At 39.2% G+C, this 15,614-nt stretch overlaps 1 protein-coding gene across 3 annotated transcripts in view; it reads right to left on the bottom strand.

Moving 5' to 3' along the window:
* Positions 1–8,588: 8,588 nt before the first annotated feature.
* pou6f2 (POU class 6 homeobox 2) overlaps positions 8,589–15,614 on the bottom strand; it is an 87,829-nt gene continuing 80,803 nt past the window's right edge. For 2 of the 3 annotated variants that reach the window (XM_020041603.2, XM_010885546.3), the window contains exon 10: positions 8,589–12,174. In XM_020041603.2, the coding sequence (XP_019897162.2) occupies positions 11,643–12,174 (532 nt within the window). In that variant the 3' untranslated portion in view covers positions 8,589–11,642. The remainder of the gene's footprint in view (positions 12,175–15,614) is intronic. The other variant, XM_020041604.2, reaches the window with a different exon arrangement.

Below are 15,614 nucleotides of genomic sequence, written 5' to 3'. Positions count from 1 at the left end.
AAAGGCAGTTTTGAAACTCCGCGATATTCTAAGCGTCAGGACGTTAGCTATAAACTTCAAGTCATTGGGATAACACTATAACATCTACCTTCAAACTGCATGCAGATACATACAGTTATATTTCCCAAATTCAACTGACTCTGTAGTTGGTATTTTATGATCTAGCACATAAAGATTTGTGAAACTGGCAGCGTGATGTCCTGTGTGCAGACAGGCCTACTGCCTTCCAAAATATGAATTGCATCATAGATTGATATTCATGCGTCATGATATCTCTGATATAATCAATTTTCCATCCACTACCAGTTTCAAACACAATGCACTCTTTAAACGTCTGGAAAATCATAAAACAAATCTCTGATAACCTTGTAGACTTGCTCTCAATGGAAATGCAGTGAACACAATGGAAACATGGTATTGTTTAAAGCCTCTGTGCACAGCCTCTTAAACCTGCCCACTGCACTTTGGTCCATCTCTTCAGGATCTTTGCCTGACTGCAGACAGTCCTAATTCATTAAAGTTCCTTGAAACTGAGAGGGATGTTAATATTTAATCATGAAATGACTGGATGAATGAATGACCAGAAAAAAACATTCTACCTTTCAATTTCTTATTACATCGCTGTACATTTTTTTTTTCTATTTACAGAGGTTTGGTTCTCAAATGCTGATCCATTAAGATAGATGAAAAATGTCCAGTGGGAGACAGTCTAAAAGTCTAAACGCAGAGTGTATGCAGGCTACTTTCTCCAAAGCTTGTCATTCTTGAGGCTGGAAATGTTACTAGTTTTGTTTTGGAGCAAGATGCCACAACCCACATTTTGACTAAACTCAGGTAAATAATGCATCTTGCCTTAGTGAACTGTCATTTTACTATACCGATTGGCCAGGTGTTAGCACTAAAACAACTGATTTAAAATGTCAACCTTCCAAGGTTGTGCCCCTCACAAATGTCTCTTTCCTCACAAGGATACGGTGAAAAACACATAAAAACGCTACTCCCCTGACACTGAATGATCACTCCGCACCAAGATGTATATGTCACGTATTTGGAACAAAATCACCCAACTCTGTATTTTCAGGTTAATACCCAAAAGAATGTCTGCTATTAACCAAATCAAAATTGATGTGTTTCTTTAAGAACTTTCATATTGACCGTAAGGTGGCACTATAACATTCACATGTTCATATCTCTTGATCTTTTAGACTTGGAATGATGTCATTTGGCACATATGATCAGGGATATGAGTCTTGTTAAGCCTTGCAGTATTTCAGACCCAAATGGCACAATTTGTACTCAACTTGCGGCTTGTTATAGAGAGCCTGCATTTAACTGATTGTCCCTGGGGCAATCTGTGATGGACAGTGTTTACTGGTGCCAAGTTAAATGTTTGTTTTATTTTAGGAAATAGGGACTATTTGTGTAATTAAGTTGTGGCTAAATTACAGTTTATTTAGCAAATTTTCACAACTTTTCACATTTATGTCAAATAAATTGTGCATTTTGTCACAGGGCTGATTTTCAATATAAAATGTATATCATCTCGTGGTATTACAAACTTGGTGCTTCATGCCATATTTACACAGTACATCCACAAACATTGTAAGTCCAGCTGGACTGCATGTGTTGTTAATGTCAATCCTCAGATGCACCTCGCTATCTCCTGTCAAAGTTTCAAACAGGAAAATATGTTATTTGTGATGACAAGCACATTACTTGCACATCAATATTGCATTATCCTCCTTTCTTCTCACCGTTGCTTTATTTTAAGATTCCCTGTTCTTCATGCCATGCTTTATGGAAAACACCAGAGAATGAACTTGTTGGACAAATGCATTTCACCTAGGTAAAAATGCATTTGCAAGAGCTGGACAACAATGGCCTTGAGAATACTCAGAGGCCACGGTGGAGATGTCTTTGCTGTGGAAATGGACTCAGTCCAGGGGCCTCATTCACAGCAGTAGCCACACCTTCATTCCCTCTGCTCAGAGCAAAACAACAAGACAGGGCAATCACCTGACACATTTCCATCCAATTTCCACTGCAGAATGTGTTCATTTTTGGCCTAATGGCATGTCATTTTGCTGGAGCCTTTGGTCAAGAATTAATCCTGGAATCAAAACAGATTTTCCGGGGAGCAATCTTCCATCAAGTATTGATTTTTTTACACTCACGGAGCCTGTACTCCCTAATTTAACCTGACAGCCGGCAGCACAATGGACTGGAAGCACCTTGGCAACTCACAGAGGGAACTCTCCATCTCCTCTTCTCTCTCCTTCTCTCTCCCTTCACCTTCCTATCTCTCCATCTCTGTCTCTCTCTACTTCTTGCACCCCCTGTTCTGAAAAAGTGAAACATAGGTGGGACGAGAAATCGCCGACATACGAAACAAAGATCTTCAGCTGCAGAAAACAGGGGAGTAAAGCTTCTCGGTTTTACCTCTAATTATATTCTCGAGTATAGTGCATCTCGGGCAGGTATAAGTCCGAGAGGGAAAAAGGGGGAGAGTGTTCTGGGGCCATCAGGTATCATTATGGTCCTGTTGACATCTCCCTGTTTTTGAGTGATTCTCATCGGTGATTTCCCCCAGTCATTTTCCCGAGATGCACGAAGAGGGTTTCATAAAAAAAGGCTGGAGTGTCCCACTAACAAGGAGGCCAAGATGCGGCCAACCATACCTCTCATTCCTTGATCCATATCCTCTTTCTCAATTTTGCAATGTGCTCTCTGATGACATCTCAGAGAACACTAGGTGTTGAGAGAGTGGATGAATAGGCAGACTTTGTCCATATATACTGTACATCTCATCCGACGAACAGTTATCTGCCAGACCAGAACATCTTAGATGGGGATCTTTGACCGTTTAAACTTCTGTAGTCTATGTACAAAAATACATAGCACCCTTTCACATGGTACCATAAAACTCCCCAGTTGGACTTTACTTTGTTGGCTGAAATTACAAAGCAATGTACTGTACTACAATATTTTGTAGTTTTGGTTTGGGTCCATTCAATCCAACTCATTAATTGAAAGTACACTTATTGGATACCGTCCTATTAATGAATGTTTACTTGAGTTAACATTGGAGGAAATCGAAAGAGATCCTGTGAGAGTTAATCAGATTAATAGATCCTCACCCTATCAACAGTAAAGTATGTTAAGCATTAAAGTTTTGGGGGTAATTCCTTAATAGTGGTGGTAAATGCTGTCCCTTGTCTTTAGCACCATGTAAAAACCCTTTTAAGAAGACTGAATCATGATGAATAATATACTTCTATTTGATTGTTGTGACACATTTAAGTCTCCCATTTTGTGAAACATCAATTGTAATAATTGTGGAAACTTCCTGGGGCCTGGAAAGTGATTTGTATCATGGAGGCATGTAGCGGTAAAATGACTTGTTTTCGGGATTTAAAGATATCCATTATTTGAACACAATTATTTTAGTATGAATATAGAATATTGTTGATTACAAAGACATACAAGGATGTTGAGCATTCTTAGTAGATTAAATCAGTTCAGGGGAGGGCTATTATGGTATTTATATTATTATATTCAATTGTTGTTTTTAAGGATCATTAGGTAGGCCTATGTCTAAATTCAAAGCATTCTAAAACATTTGTTGGTATTGATAACCTTAGATTTGAGCATGTGTCGCCTCACATTCAGTCAATTAAAATAATTTAAATAAAAGGGTTCTTATTGGTGTACAGTTAATTGATTCTTACTGTTCATAATGTAACCATAATAGTAAAACATATTAAAAGTCATGAAGCAATCATATAGATTCATTTAGAATTGGAAGATTGGAAAATATACAATTTACTAAGAAAATAAAATCCTACAGCCGTAACCAAATGCCATTAGATTCAAGAACAGCAGTAAATATTATATTAGTAAATATTCTTCAATTAATTACAATTATTCAACTCAGAATTTCAGAAAATCATGAATCCTATAGGAAAATGAGTCAAACTAACTGCTCTGGGTTGACACATGCGTGAGAGAAGTGATGGAACAAATGGGGTCTTGATGGAAAACTGAAGGTGTAACAAAGTGAGAAGATGCATTCACACACTCAGTATGGTCTGGACATCGTAGAAAGTTTAATGGGCTGTGTGCAATGCAATCTGCTGCTTCAGTCAGGATGACAGCCATCTCCATAAAAAAAACCTGGGCTATTAACTCCTCTACCTTCAAAGGCCTTAAATTGTGTCATGGCTAATAATGGTGGGGGGGTGGGGTGGGGAGGGTGGGGACAACACCAAAAGCATTGTGGGATCATATGCATGGACAGCCCGGATTGCATGTGAGAATAGGTAATTGCACCCCCAGAGGCATCCTGGCTCACAGAGCATTGCAGAGCAGCATGCTGGGAGATTCCACAGCGGCTCGGAGGAGGAGGGGGGGGGGCACCGAGCAGCGAAGAGGAGGAGCAATGTCTCAACCTTGAGGAGGAAGTAAAAACGAGGAGGCGGAGGACCGCTGCTAGTGAGGGATACACCGACAGTTCATTTACTGAGAACATCAGCCCAGTGCACATTGTCTGAAAGATAAGGAAAGTGAATGCCTCATGCCTGATGGAAAACAAAGGGGGTAATTTAAAACCATCTGCATCCAACACATGCAGTCTCCTTCTCCACCTTTCTCTTTTTGTGTCCTGACTGATATTGAAACATAATCCATTTGGGCCGGCGACATGTCATAATATTTTCTGCTCAGCACCCTCCTTCCCTTTCAGGTCCGTTTCAGTCGGTTGATAGTTGAAGGGGAACGTGTTGGAAGACAGACCTGTTCAAATCAGGAGAGGTTATTCCTTTCCTGTTAAGACTGTCTTAGGTCAATGCAGAGACGTATTTCTCTCTTATTAAAATTAAATAAAAAGAAGATGAAAATAAAGTTCTATTGAGCTATTTCTGATAAATGTTGAGAAAGAAATGCAACAAAGTGTTGCAAATCATTGTTATAGGATATAGCCATTGTTTTAAGCTCCTTTGCGGTCTTTGTAATTACATTTCTAACTCTTCACTCTACATCCAATAAATCACTGTATGTGATTTATTTAATGAAAACAACGCCAACTTGTATTTCCTTTTTTTTTTTTATTACCCTCAGCATTTAAACCCTCAGTCTAACGATGCGGGTGTTAAGAAATAACAACCCTTTTAAAGGAGAGTGGGCACTCAATTATTCTTATTGTGATATTTGTTTTCCAGGCTTTTCACTGGAAGTGGGAATAACAGGGAGAGAGCTGGAGGAGATACAGGGTGAAGTGTGGAGATGGTATCACTCTGCAGTGTGGCGACGCGTGTTCACCGATCCAGGAATCCTCCCCCACGACTGCTGCTCAGCACCGTCAGGAAACAAAGTTGAAATGAAATACACAGTCCTGCTTGACTGATGGAATTATCACGGTTCATATTTATCAGATCAAATGAAAAAAAAAACATCTGTGGGCCATCCCACCTGAATGGTCTGAAATTCCAGTACTTTTTAAATCAGTTCTTACAAAAGAATAACATTATGAAACATTAAATTTCACATTCATTTCACTCACACTGTAGGGATATGTCACCAAAATATCTTTGAGAATTGAGATTTCTAACTGTACCGGTCCTTTAAGAACCAAGCCTAGTTTCCACCAGCTTCAGTAGTAACTGTGTTAATTAATAAGACTTCATTATCAACCTTATCTCACCCATTGAAATCCAATGACTAAAACCAAATGTTCTAATTCAAACCTCCCATGATATGTGGACCGTAATATTAGTATACTATCATCAACCGTGTGCATGATTCTGCAGTGGGATCATTTGGCTGTAACAATATCAGCAATGGCAAAGGGGCAAAGAACATGTTGATTTTAGGAAGGTTTATTTCTATTTCATTTGAATGATTTCACCCCACATATTGGGTTAGTCCTCCCATACAAGAGTGATGTTATTATGTTGAGAATGAGATATGTTGCTTTTGTTTTTGTGCCCTGGTAACTTATTGATATGTCTACTTTTGCAGCTGAAGTTAACTTTTCCTTCAGCACACTGTAAACATTTTCAAATATGTCTGAATACAGTGAATGCAGAATGAGGTTGTAAATATATAGTAAAATAAAGAAAATGGAAAGTATACAAAACAAAATCATATCAAATAGCCTAAGCTGTACCACACCATCATCACATAAAATACTGTACATTTAATATTTGGAAACAAAACATGGAAAAAGCTGAAAAGACAAAAAAACATCTTCAACATCAATTTGCCGTCTAATATTAATAATTTATGGTGTCTGTGCTTTTTTTATTATTATTATTTATTTATTTACTACTTTCTATTCACCAGTCAGTTAGTTTTCAAAGGCTTCATGGACAAGAAAGCTATTTCAAACTTTTGAGTTTAGTTTCAAAAGGCTTTCACCCAAGAATGTTTTTCCCCCTCTCATTCACTTGTCTCGTTATTGTTATCTGGTAAGGCAAAGAAATGAAACATTGATGTGAAATAACCCTGACATGTATTCCTTTCTATTGACCCTATGGAAATCTAAATGAATTGCTACTGACCCCAGAGGCTTGCAGCCTGTCCACTTGATTTTAGGTGTGAGCTCTCAGTATTGAAAGGTGGTTCATTGGTGAAAGGCCTTTGTGGACACTTCTCTTTCACTCCTGGCATTGTTGAAGTGCAAGAAAAAATTATGTTTTAAAAAATACATGGGGGAAAAATAAAAGCCACAATGCAGAAGTTTGAGCAAACTTACGATATCTATGTTTAAGTGGAGTAGAAATGGACTTGCAATCACAGAAAAGAATTCATTGGTAAAATAGGGATGAAATATTTACAGATTTGAATGCGTTCTTCAGAAAAACCCAGGTTATTGAACTCACCCTCCAGTGTCCCATTTGCACATAAGACAATCAGGACACATTATTTGAAAATTCCCGGTCAGGTTTTAAGCCCCACTCAGGGTCAACAACGGACTAGTGACGACAGGCCCCTGCGTCATCCTGATACTTTTGTACTTAAAGCTCATTACTAGACCCCCCACTTGTTCTTGGATGCCTCACAAGCCCTGATGTAGCTCCTCTCCTACCTCTCGAACACTAGCTGGTTCCAGGTCCCTGAGCTGGCATTGAATGTCATTCCAATACTTTGCTAATGACACCCAGTTGTACATAAACAAGACATAAAAATATGAGGCAAGCCTAGTTTTGCTGGGCCACGAGGGATTGTGGTGAACAAAGGAGCGGGCTTGAAGAGCAGCTATTTATGGGCCAGTGCCAGCTTTATTGTGAGAAGTGGCCAATACTTTGTTGCTGTGCTAAAACCTAGTGTATGGAACAGCATTTGGGAATCAAAAAGTTACATTTAACGTGTTAAATTATAAACTGATTGCTGTAGATGGCCAGCATTTAGCTATACAGTAGTCTACCTATAATGAAAACAATGACCGTTGAATATATATTTTCAATTTTCATAATGATTTAGTTTCAGGTAGGCTAACTATATTACCTTGTTCTATTAAAACAGTTGAAAGTAAAAACAGACAGAAGACTAATTGTCTGTATACCACTCAAAGAACATCATAGTGGGAACAATATGTATACTACTTGTTTGTCAATCAACATAATATATGTTTGTTGTTAGCTTTTTGCATAGTTAATGTGCTTCTTCAAAGAGTTTAATCAAGGGCATTAGTTGGGAGAGAGCAAAATGTTTAATTGCCTCAATCTAAACTACTCTTCCTGAGTGAGAGAGCAACGTTTCAAGACACACTTCAAGCGATGTTACTTATGATGTTGGTTACAGTTCGTCCATAGCAACATAACCATAAACTGTTTGGCTTTTGGCTTACTATAGGTAGCTACTGAAGCTTGTAGCCTGTGAAGTTTTAGTTTATCCTCAACTAATCCTAATTGGTTTTGTCCCTAGCCGGAATTCGACATCCGGTCTCCTGCGTGGCGGACTGTGTCTCTAACCACTGTGCTATTTAACAATGGGTAGTCAGTCAGTCAGTCAGTCAGAGACATCTGCTCTTCTTGGCTGGCTCTGCTTACGTGGTCCGGCACAAAGTCCCTCTATTGCATGTGCCAATGAAAAAAAAAAGTATTTATGTTTTTACCTCCAACTGCCCAATTGGCGAATACGGCCCAGCCTGGTTGCAACAACTCCAGAGCAGCTCCTGGAGAGTCAAATATTGAGATGTGTCCTTCCTCTGCCAGGCCACTGGCTCCAGTGGAAACACCCCAATATTACCCCCTTCCTGGCATCTCTGTACTGGCTCCAAACAGGATCCCCAACCGTCTTTGTAAAGGAATCCTTATTTTAGAAAAAACTTTTTAGTTACCAGGTTAAGCTATTTTGGGGTTCAAGGTAGAAACTGGGTTCTACATACAGTGGAACCCTAAACAGTTCTACCTGGAATCCTAATGTTGTTCACCAGAGAGAGCTGAAACTCATAGAACCCTTCTTTCAATAATATTAGTACAGTATGTTGCAAATTAATTCTTCAGACATGACCTTTTGGGCTCATAAGGCACGTAACATATAATCCAATTTTAATTGTTGAATATTCCTTTAACAAACAAGACTGTCCATTCATGTCAAACAATTGTTTATTAACAATAATGGTACAAATAAATGTGACAGACTTGAAGCTTTTTAGAAATACACAAAGTGCCACATAATTGACCAAACAGATATTGCTCATTAGAGTACAGTTTTCAGTCTATAAAATTAAAAGCAACCTTTGCAGGTTCATCAGCTTTGGTTTCGAGGTCTTTCTTGAGTTATAACAATATTTCAAACCAGTTGGTGTGTGTTTCTGTGTCATTTGAAAACATTTACCCTAATTATGATTACTCTTATTTTTGGAGAACAATCATAACCATTGTTTACCCTCTATAGCAGGAGGGCACATCTTGGAAATTGAGAAGTGTTTGTCACAGCCACAGAGACAAAGAAAATAAAACAAGGAAAAACAAATAACGACAAAGTCTAGAAAGTACTATACATGTGACCCTTGAAAGAACTTGACAAAAGTAAAACGGGTGAAATACAGAATCCCTCCCTCCCCCATGAGAAGTGAATACTACTTACAAACATATACAGGAGTCTTTTTTTGTATTTTTTTACTACTGTTCCATGGCGGTGTTTGCATGGCATTGCTCACAATGTACGAGGACAGTGATGAGGTATAAAAGATAAAAATAAAAATGAATGACTACTTATCTACTCATCGATTCACTTTGTATTTCAAGATTGTCAGCGACATTAACACATTCCTCTGTACAATGTGCATATAACTCTAGGCCTTTGGTCCAGCATTGAAAGGTTGAGTGGAGGGTAAAACTCTGTTCTTTGTCTTTAGTTTTTTTGGTTACAGCTTCCTTGTTCAGCCTCAGTTAATGCGTATACTATATAGCAGTCACATCTCCATCACATTCCTCAGATCTTAGGATGAGGTCAGAGACAGGGAGGGAACACACAAAATACTTTCTAATAATAAAATATATGAAATTATATTAATAGAAATCACGTATCACTTAGAAGTAGATTGAAAACCCATTAGTAATACAGTGGTCAATCAATAAAAAGGGTAATGTAGAACACTGTTTAACTTCCAGCAGAAGTTTTAGGTTTTTGCTCAAGGTAAGCTGGCATTAAAAAATAAAGAATAACGTAAAATGCATCAGGCAGCTTCTACCTCATGCCTTGTTGTACATATATGGGAAAGAAGTATCCAAGAAATGTTACGTTGACTGTCATGTAACAAATCCTGCTTCACTTTGCCCTCTTTTTAAACATTTCATCCTAATCAAATAAGATTTCATATCAACGTCTGGTCCTAGGACTTATACCAGTTTTCCAGAGTTATTATGCAGAGAAATTCAACAGAATGGCAGTAGCTAGGTTGTTAACATTTCTGGTGTGGGTAACAAAATGGTTCCCTTGAATCCTCAATTCGGTAATATTGGCCGGCGCACTGGACATTATGACCACACCACCTTTAGATCTGCCTATCAACAGTCAGCACCCTATTATTTGATAGTTGAAATGAACACGGATTAGTGTCTCATGGACAGCTACTTGGTCTTCCATTCCACAACCAGAGTTTCATTGATATTGTCTGTCAAGGCGTCACTATAGAATAAGAAAATCAAAGGGGAGAAAAAAGTAACAGCATGATTTTTCACTTTCAGTAAATGTATTGACCCCCGGATGATGTATATTCAGCGCTGGGAAAAACATTCAGAATGATTAGAATGAGTGAATAAATATGTGACGGGAAAGTAATCAACATTTTGCTCTAAGGTACAACTACGTGAGATAATTGCTAAAGACACGGCATGTTTTATTTCTTCTCGGTGACACCGTCCTCAGAAGAATGAATGTGGTGGTTTTGAAGCTTGGGCTACCTTTGTGTTCTGTTGTCTTGTTTTTCAGTTCTCTACTTTCCAACTTTGTTCATGGAAACATACAGGAGCAGTCATGTTGTGTTACAGCAAACGGAAGAAACCAGAGACAGACTCCAGAAAGGGAAGGGTAGAAAAGTCTGCACAGTCCAACACATGTTCTATATTGCAATATAAGACGGTTGTCAACGGAAAAAAAGCGTTCTCTTCATGAAGCAAAACGTTATTTGGCATTCTGTTGGGCTTTGTGTTAAGTAGTTTAACTCAATGTGGGAAGAAAAAATACAGAAAGAATGAGAGCTAGGAAATGTATAGGCATATCAAAAGAAAGGAAACGTAATTGGCCGAGGTGACATATCCCCAAGTCCTTGAGCTGAAGTAATGTGTTCTTTGGCTATCAGGCTTTGGCAACAGAATGATGTACAACAGTTCCAGACACAGTCTGTAGACATTACCTCTATGATTAGGTACCGAGAAACCTCTCATCTTCTGGACAGCCTTTATTATCTTCCCTCAACGAAACATTGACAATCTCAGAAAATCATCAATAAATACCTGTAAAAGTTGTTACCTGTAAAACACTGTGAATTTAAATAGCTGCAGATGAGAAAGAATCTGAGAGAAACAACATACAATAATGCCATTGGTTCACAACAACACGTTTTTCAAAGAGAACTTCGACATTGTGATTTCAATCTGAAGACGGTATTTAGTAGATATTTACACATGAACCTAGGAGATAAAGTGAAGTGAGACAAAGATAAAATGTACACCCAACCTCACACATATATCATAGATTTTTTTTTGCCAGTACAAATGTAAAAACTTTGAACACATTTACACTTAAAAAATTATTCATAGTATTCAGATGCAACAGACTTTGGTAAGTAGTTAGTGTTTTTGTCTTCGATTTTGGTACGGTCTCTTTACTAAAACCTCCCTAATGGGAACTCAAATTTGGACAATGTTCTGGTCTGAGGCCAGAATTAGAACTCTTGAAACAGCACACAGTAGCTTTGTAAATTTTTCCTCAAAAATTAACATATTTTTCTTATTTTTGGTTTTCGCCAAGGTAATTTAAATAAATAACTGTGGTAATCACATCGACAACACATATTCGTTTGCAAACTTTCATAACTGTCCTTCCAGTTGACTTTATAAAAGGAATGTTCTTTCAGTTTTCATTCCAAATTGGGTCATGATCCACCTTGTTAGGACTTTCCTCTTTTAACTCCACTAGATTTGGTTGGTCATTTTCGGGAGCTCATCCAAAGAATCAGAGAGAGGGTCCATGGACACGGCTGGGCCAAGGTCCAGGTCACCTGGCTGTTTCAACCGCTTTATCGTGTTCTTCAACGCTTGCCTCTTGTTGCAGAACCAGACGCGGACTACCTCGCGGTCATAGTTCAGTTTCTCTGCAATCTCGGTCATTTCCTGTCCAGAGGGGTGCGTGTTCTTCTCAAAGTGGCTGTTGAGGATCTCCAGAGCTTGCGGTGTGAAAGAGGTCCTCCGCTTGCGTTTTTTCGAGGGCTCGCTGCCGATAAACTCGGTCAGGTTCTGCATGCCGGACCGGTGGCGGGCCTCGGCCTCGGCCATCCAGCGCTCCAGAACAGGCTTAATCTTCTGGGCGCTTTTTGGGGTGATGTCCAACTTCTCAAACCTGGCAGGATATAAAAGGCCAGGGTTCAGTTTGCCTGTCACACTGCTACCTATAGAGTTCTCTTGGGCTTCCTGTGGTAGGAAAAAGTGGCTTCTCAGGATGGTGTGTCTGGGGAGAATTGAGAGAGAAGAATCGTACTTAGGTGCCCTGCTGGGCCAAGGGATAACCTGTCTGCCTCAGTGAACAGGAAGGGCCTCCTCCCCCGGCCAGCTGCCACTGGAACAGAGATGCCAACTTTAGGTATGATCAAATGTGTAGCCAAACACTGTGGTGGTTGGAAGAGGTCGTTATATGTGGTGTGCTTTTCTCTCTCGCTTTGTTAGCTTGCCTTTGGTTGGCTGTGGCTCTCTGTCCCAGAAAAGGTAGCAAGGAGTGAGGAGACCCTGCCATAGGCTAAATGAAGAATTCAGATCGACCGAGAAAAAAAAGAAACAGACAAGAACACCTGACTATGACTATCAAAACTTTAGCAACCTAGATTATACTACAACCCAAATGTAAAATACAATTTACATATCCTATTAGCTATAAACAAAAGGTAAAAAGGGGTTAACCAAACAACATCACAATTTCCGTTCCTTCCTTTCAAGTGATAAAAATCAAGGTTTTAATTCATATGGTCAAACAGGCAGCAGCATGCACTTAAATGTAGGACTATCATTTATTTACAAAAGCACTTTGAATTATTAATCAAAATGCACATTTTATTACATTTTTCAAACTTTTCTCCCTCCTCAAGCTCTCATTGTATATTTAATATGAATACATCTCCACCCTTTATTCTGGAATATTCTCGCAGGTTTATGGATGCATGAAGCATAAGTAAATATTGTAATTCTGTTTTTATTTTATTTTGCACTTAAGTGCTTTTCAAATATGCCTTTCAATAGCTCAAAACTCTAGCTAAAGTTTAGATGAGAATTCCAGAGTCTCATTTCGTATTACGGCTGGTTCAATCAGTATAATCTTAACCAACTGCGGATATTCCTGCACTATCAAAATGTTATCTGGAGTCCTCACTGAACTTGGAGTGTTTCTGCAGCAGATTTCTGACCAGACAAGCAGAGATTGGCTTGGCCTCGATGAAGGATGATGAGCCGGGGCTAAAGTTGCAGGGTTTCTCTCGTGCCATGTAATAACGGGGTGTCAGAATGTGGTTTGAGCTGCCTGCCCTCTAATGAGAGTCCAGATATCTGTCTAGCTGTTTGGGGGCCGAGCGGGTGAAAGAAAGGGTGATGCCCCTTTAAAACAACAGTGGCACCTGTCCAGAGCCTCTTCTAAGACCTTGACCGGACCAAGATGCATGCCTTAGATGGAGAATCTCCCTGGCAAGCATGCGAGGAGAAGGTCTCTCACAGGAAGAAAAGGTATGATCTCTTTAGTGGTGAGTCAGCTTGTTATACCAATCGATGGCGGCGTGATTTTGCCCTAGCCTACTGAAAGAACCAGCATGGCTCTTCCCTTTCTACTCCCTCCGTTTATCAAGATAGTCGGAGCATTTCTGGTTGTCGACCACCGGTATTATTTATAACCCCCTCTTAAACAGCGGAAAAAGAGGACAGTTCCGTCCTGCAGGGAATACATTAGTAAATATCAGGACTGTGGGTTAGAGACAGGACATTTCATGGATCAACAGGAACCAAATGCACTAAAATGAGTAGAGAGCTGCTCGGCCGGCTCCTCTACGAAGAGGCACTCCCACTAGTTCGGAATCACCAGGGGAAAATGAATACATATCTCAACCTCTTGTAGCCCTCTTCCTCCCTTCTCTCTATGCTCCTAAAAGTACCTCATCCAGGCCATGCATAAACATCCAACTGTAGCCCAACCAGATAATATGCTGTTTGTGTTGAACCCTTCAACAATATTTTGAGCCTATATCTTTTGAAAGGAGTCTATTACTTGGAGAATGCAGAGAACTAAAAGGGGCAGAAGAGATGTATTAAAGATGCACTCTGGAGTTTTTGTATAATTTCAGCCGGTGGTTTTGAAAATCGTTTTCATCAGTCCAAAAACCTTATCTAAACGTTTCCTACATCAGCTTTTTTGTTTTGACATTTTATGACCTGTCATTGCTATGACCCAAATCCAATTTGTAGCATATCGGACATTGTGACATATCTGGAGTTTCGACATCAATTTATGGATCTAAAAATAAGTGCCTCATTTGTTTAAAGGTCATACAGTACCCAATCAGAACCCAAAATGTCTGCTGGTCATACAATGTTTGTAACTATAAGTTAACAAATACTCCTTAAACATGCCTTAAACAAATTCCAACTATAATTTTGAAATCCTGGATGGTCGGTCCTTACATCCCAAGCACATTTAAGACTGGTTGTTGTTCTCCAGACCCCTCCCGCAGTGCTTTACAGAAACAGGAGCTGGGTGTAGAATGTTTTTATTGTTTTAACTGCTGATTCCTGCTTTAAGATCTCAGAGTGCATCTTTAAGTCAGTATCCCAGCTTTCAGATATGAATCCAACATGCCAGGAGCAGGTAGAGAAAGAAGCAGATGTGATGAAATATAAATACGGTGAATGTGAATCCACGTTTCTGCTTAATTTGATGTGCAAATGAAAGACTACAGTTTCTTGTCAGAAGATATGAATCATTGATGTGGATGGGCCGTGTTCTAGTGTGAATTATTGTTGTAAATGCATGCAGCTTAAACATGGCAACATAATTCCCCTTCAAGAATTACACTGGCAAAGAGTAGTTAAGATAACATTGTGCACCGATGCATTCTGAGTAGCATTTACATTAGTAGCACTGGGAACTTTTGGCCATGTAGCGATGCCTATTTTTCGGCAAGAAATGCGTAAAAAGCATGTCATCAATCACTAGTGTATATGCAGCATTACACAAAAGTATGTTATAACAAATAATAAGTAACATATTTTGTTACTAAGTAAATAATGAATAACTTTGAATGATAAAATAAAACCTAACTTATATGCTTTATGTGCAAATCTGCCCTCCATGATAATAGAAGATCCAAAACCCATTGGTCTGATGATGTCCTTATGGGCTGTTTGTGTCCCTGTGCTAAGCTAATGAAGCTTTTTTAAAGTGAGCAATAGAACCAGACAAGATGGAGCCATCTGTCACTGTCTGTTCCAGTAAGAACAACAACCCCCTGAGCTAGTAGTCCCCTCTTCAATCCCAACCTTCACGTCTCTACTGATGTTAACCAAACTAAAGCATGCCTCTCTTCTTAAAACATCCAAATGTGGCTGTCATGTCTAATGTCGTACAAACGAACAAAAAACAACGGTCTCACCGACATAGATAACCCCACAAGGACACATTACCTGGTCATTGTTTTGGAAGTGAAGGGCTTTTAATGTATGTTATGAATATTTGAATTATGCACTCTTGTAAATATTTCATGTGCGGTTTTTAAGAGTTTAAACATTAGTTTGAAATGGCGGCTCCCCATAAGAACCCTGCTCGACCCGGTTTGGAATTATGTCGGCCGTTTGACGTTGATGTGATGAAAGTTTTAAGAGTGGCACTGTGTCACACGAGCAGGGCAGGTCATCAGC

The sequence above is a fragment of the Esox lucius genome, chromosome 21, assembly GCF_011004845.1.
Source record: "Esox lucius isolate fEsoLuc1 chromosome 21, fEsoLuc1.pri, whole genome shotgun sequence".
Classification (NCBI taxonomy): domain Eukaryota; kingdom Metazoa; phylum Chordata; class Actinopteri; order Esociformes; family Esocidae; genus Esox; species Esox lucius.
The sequence above is the reverse complement of the archived record's forward strand: the minus strand, read 5'-3'. Positions and strand labels throughout refer to the sequence as shown.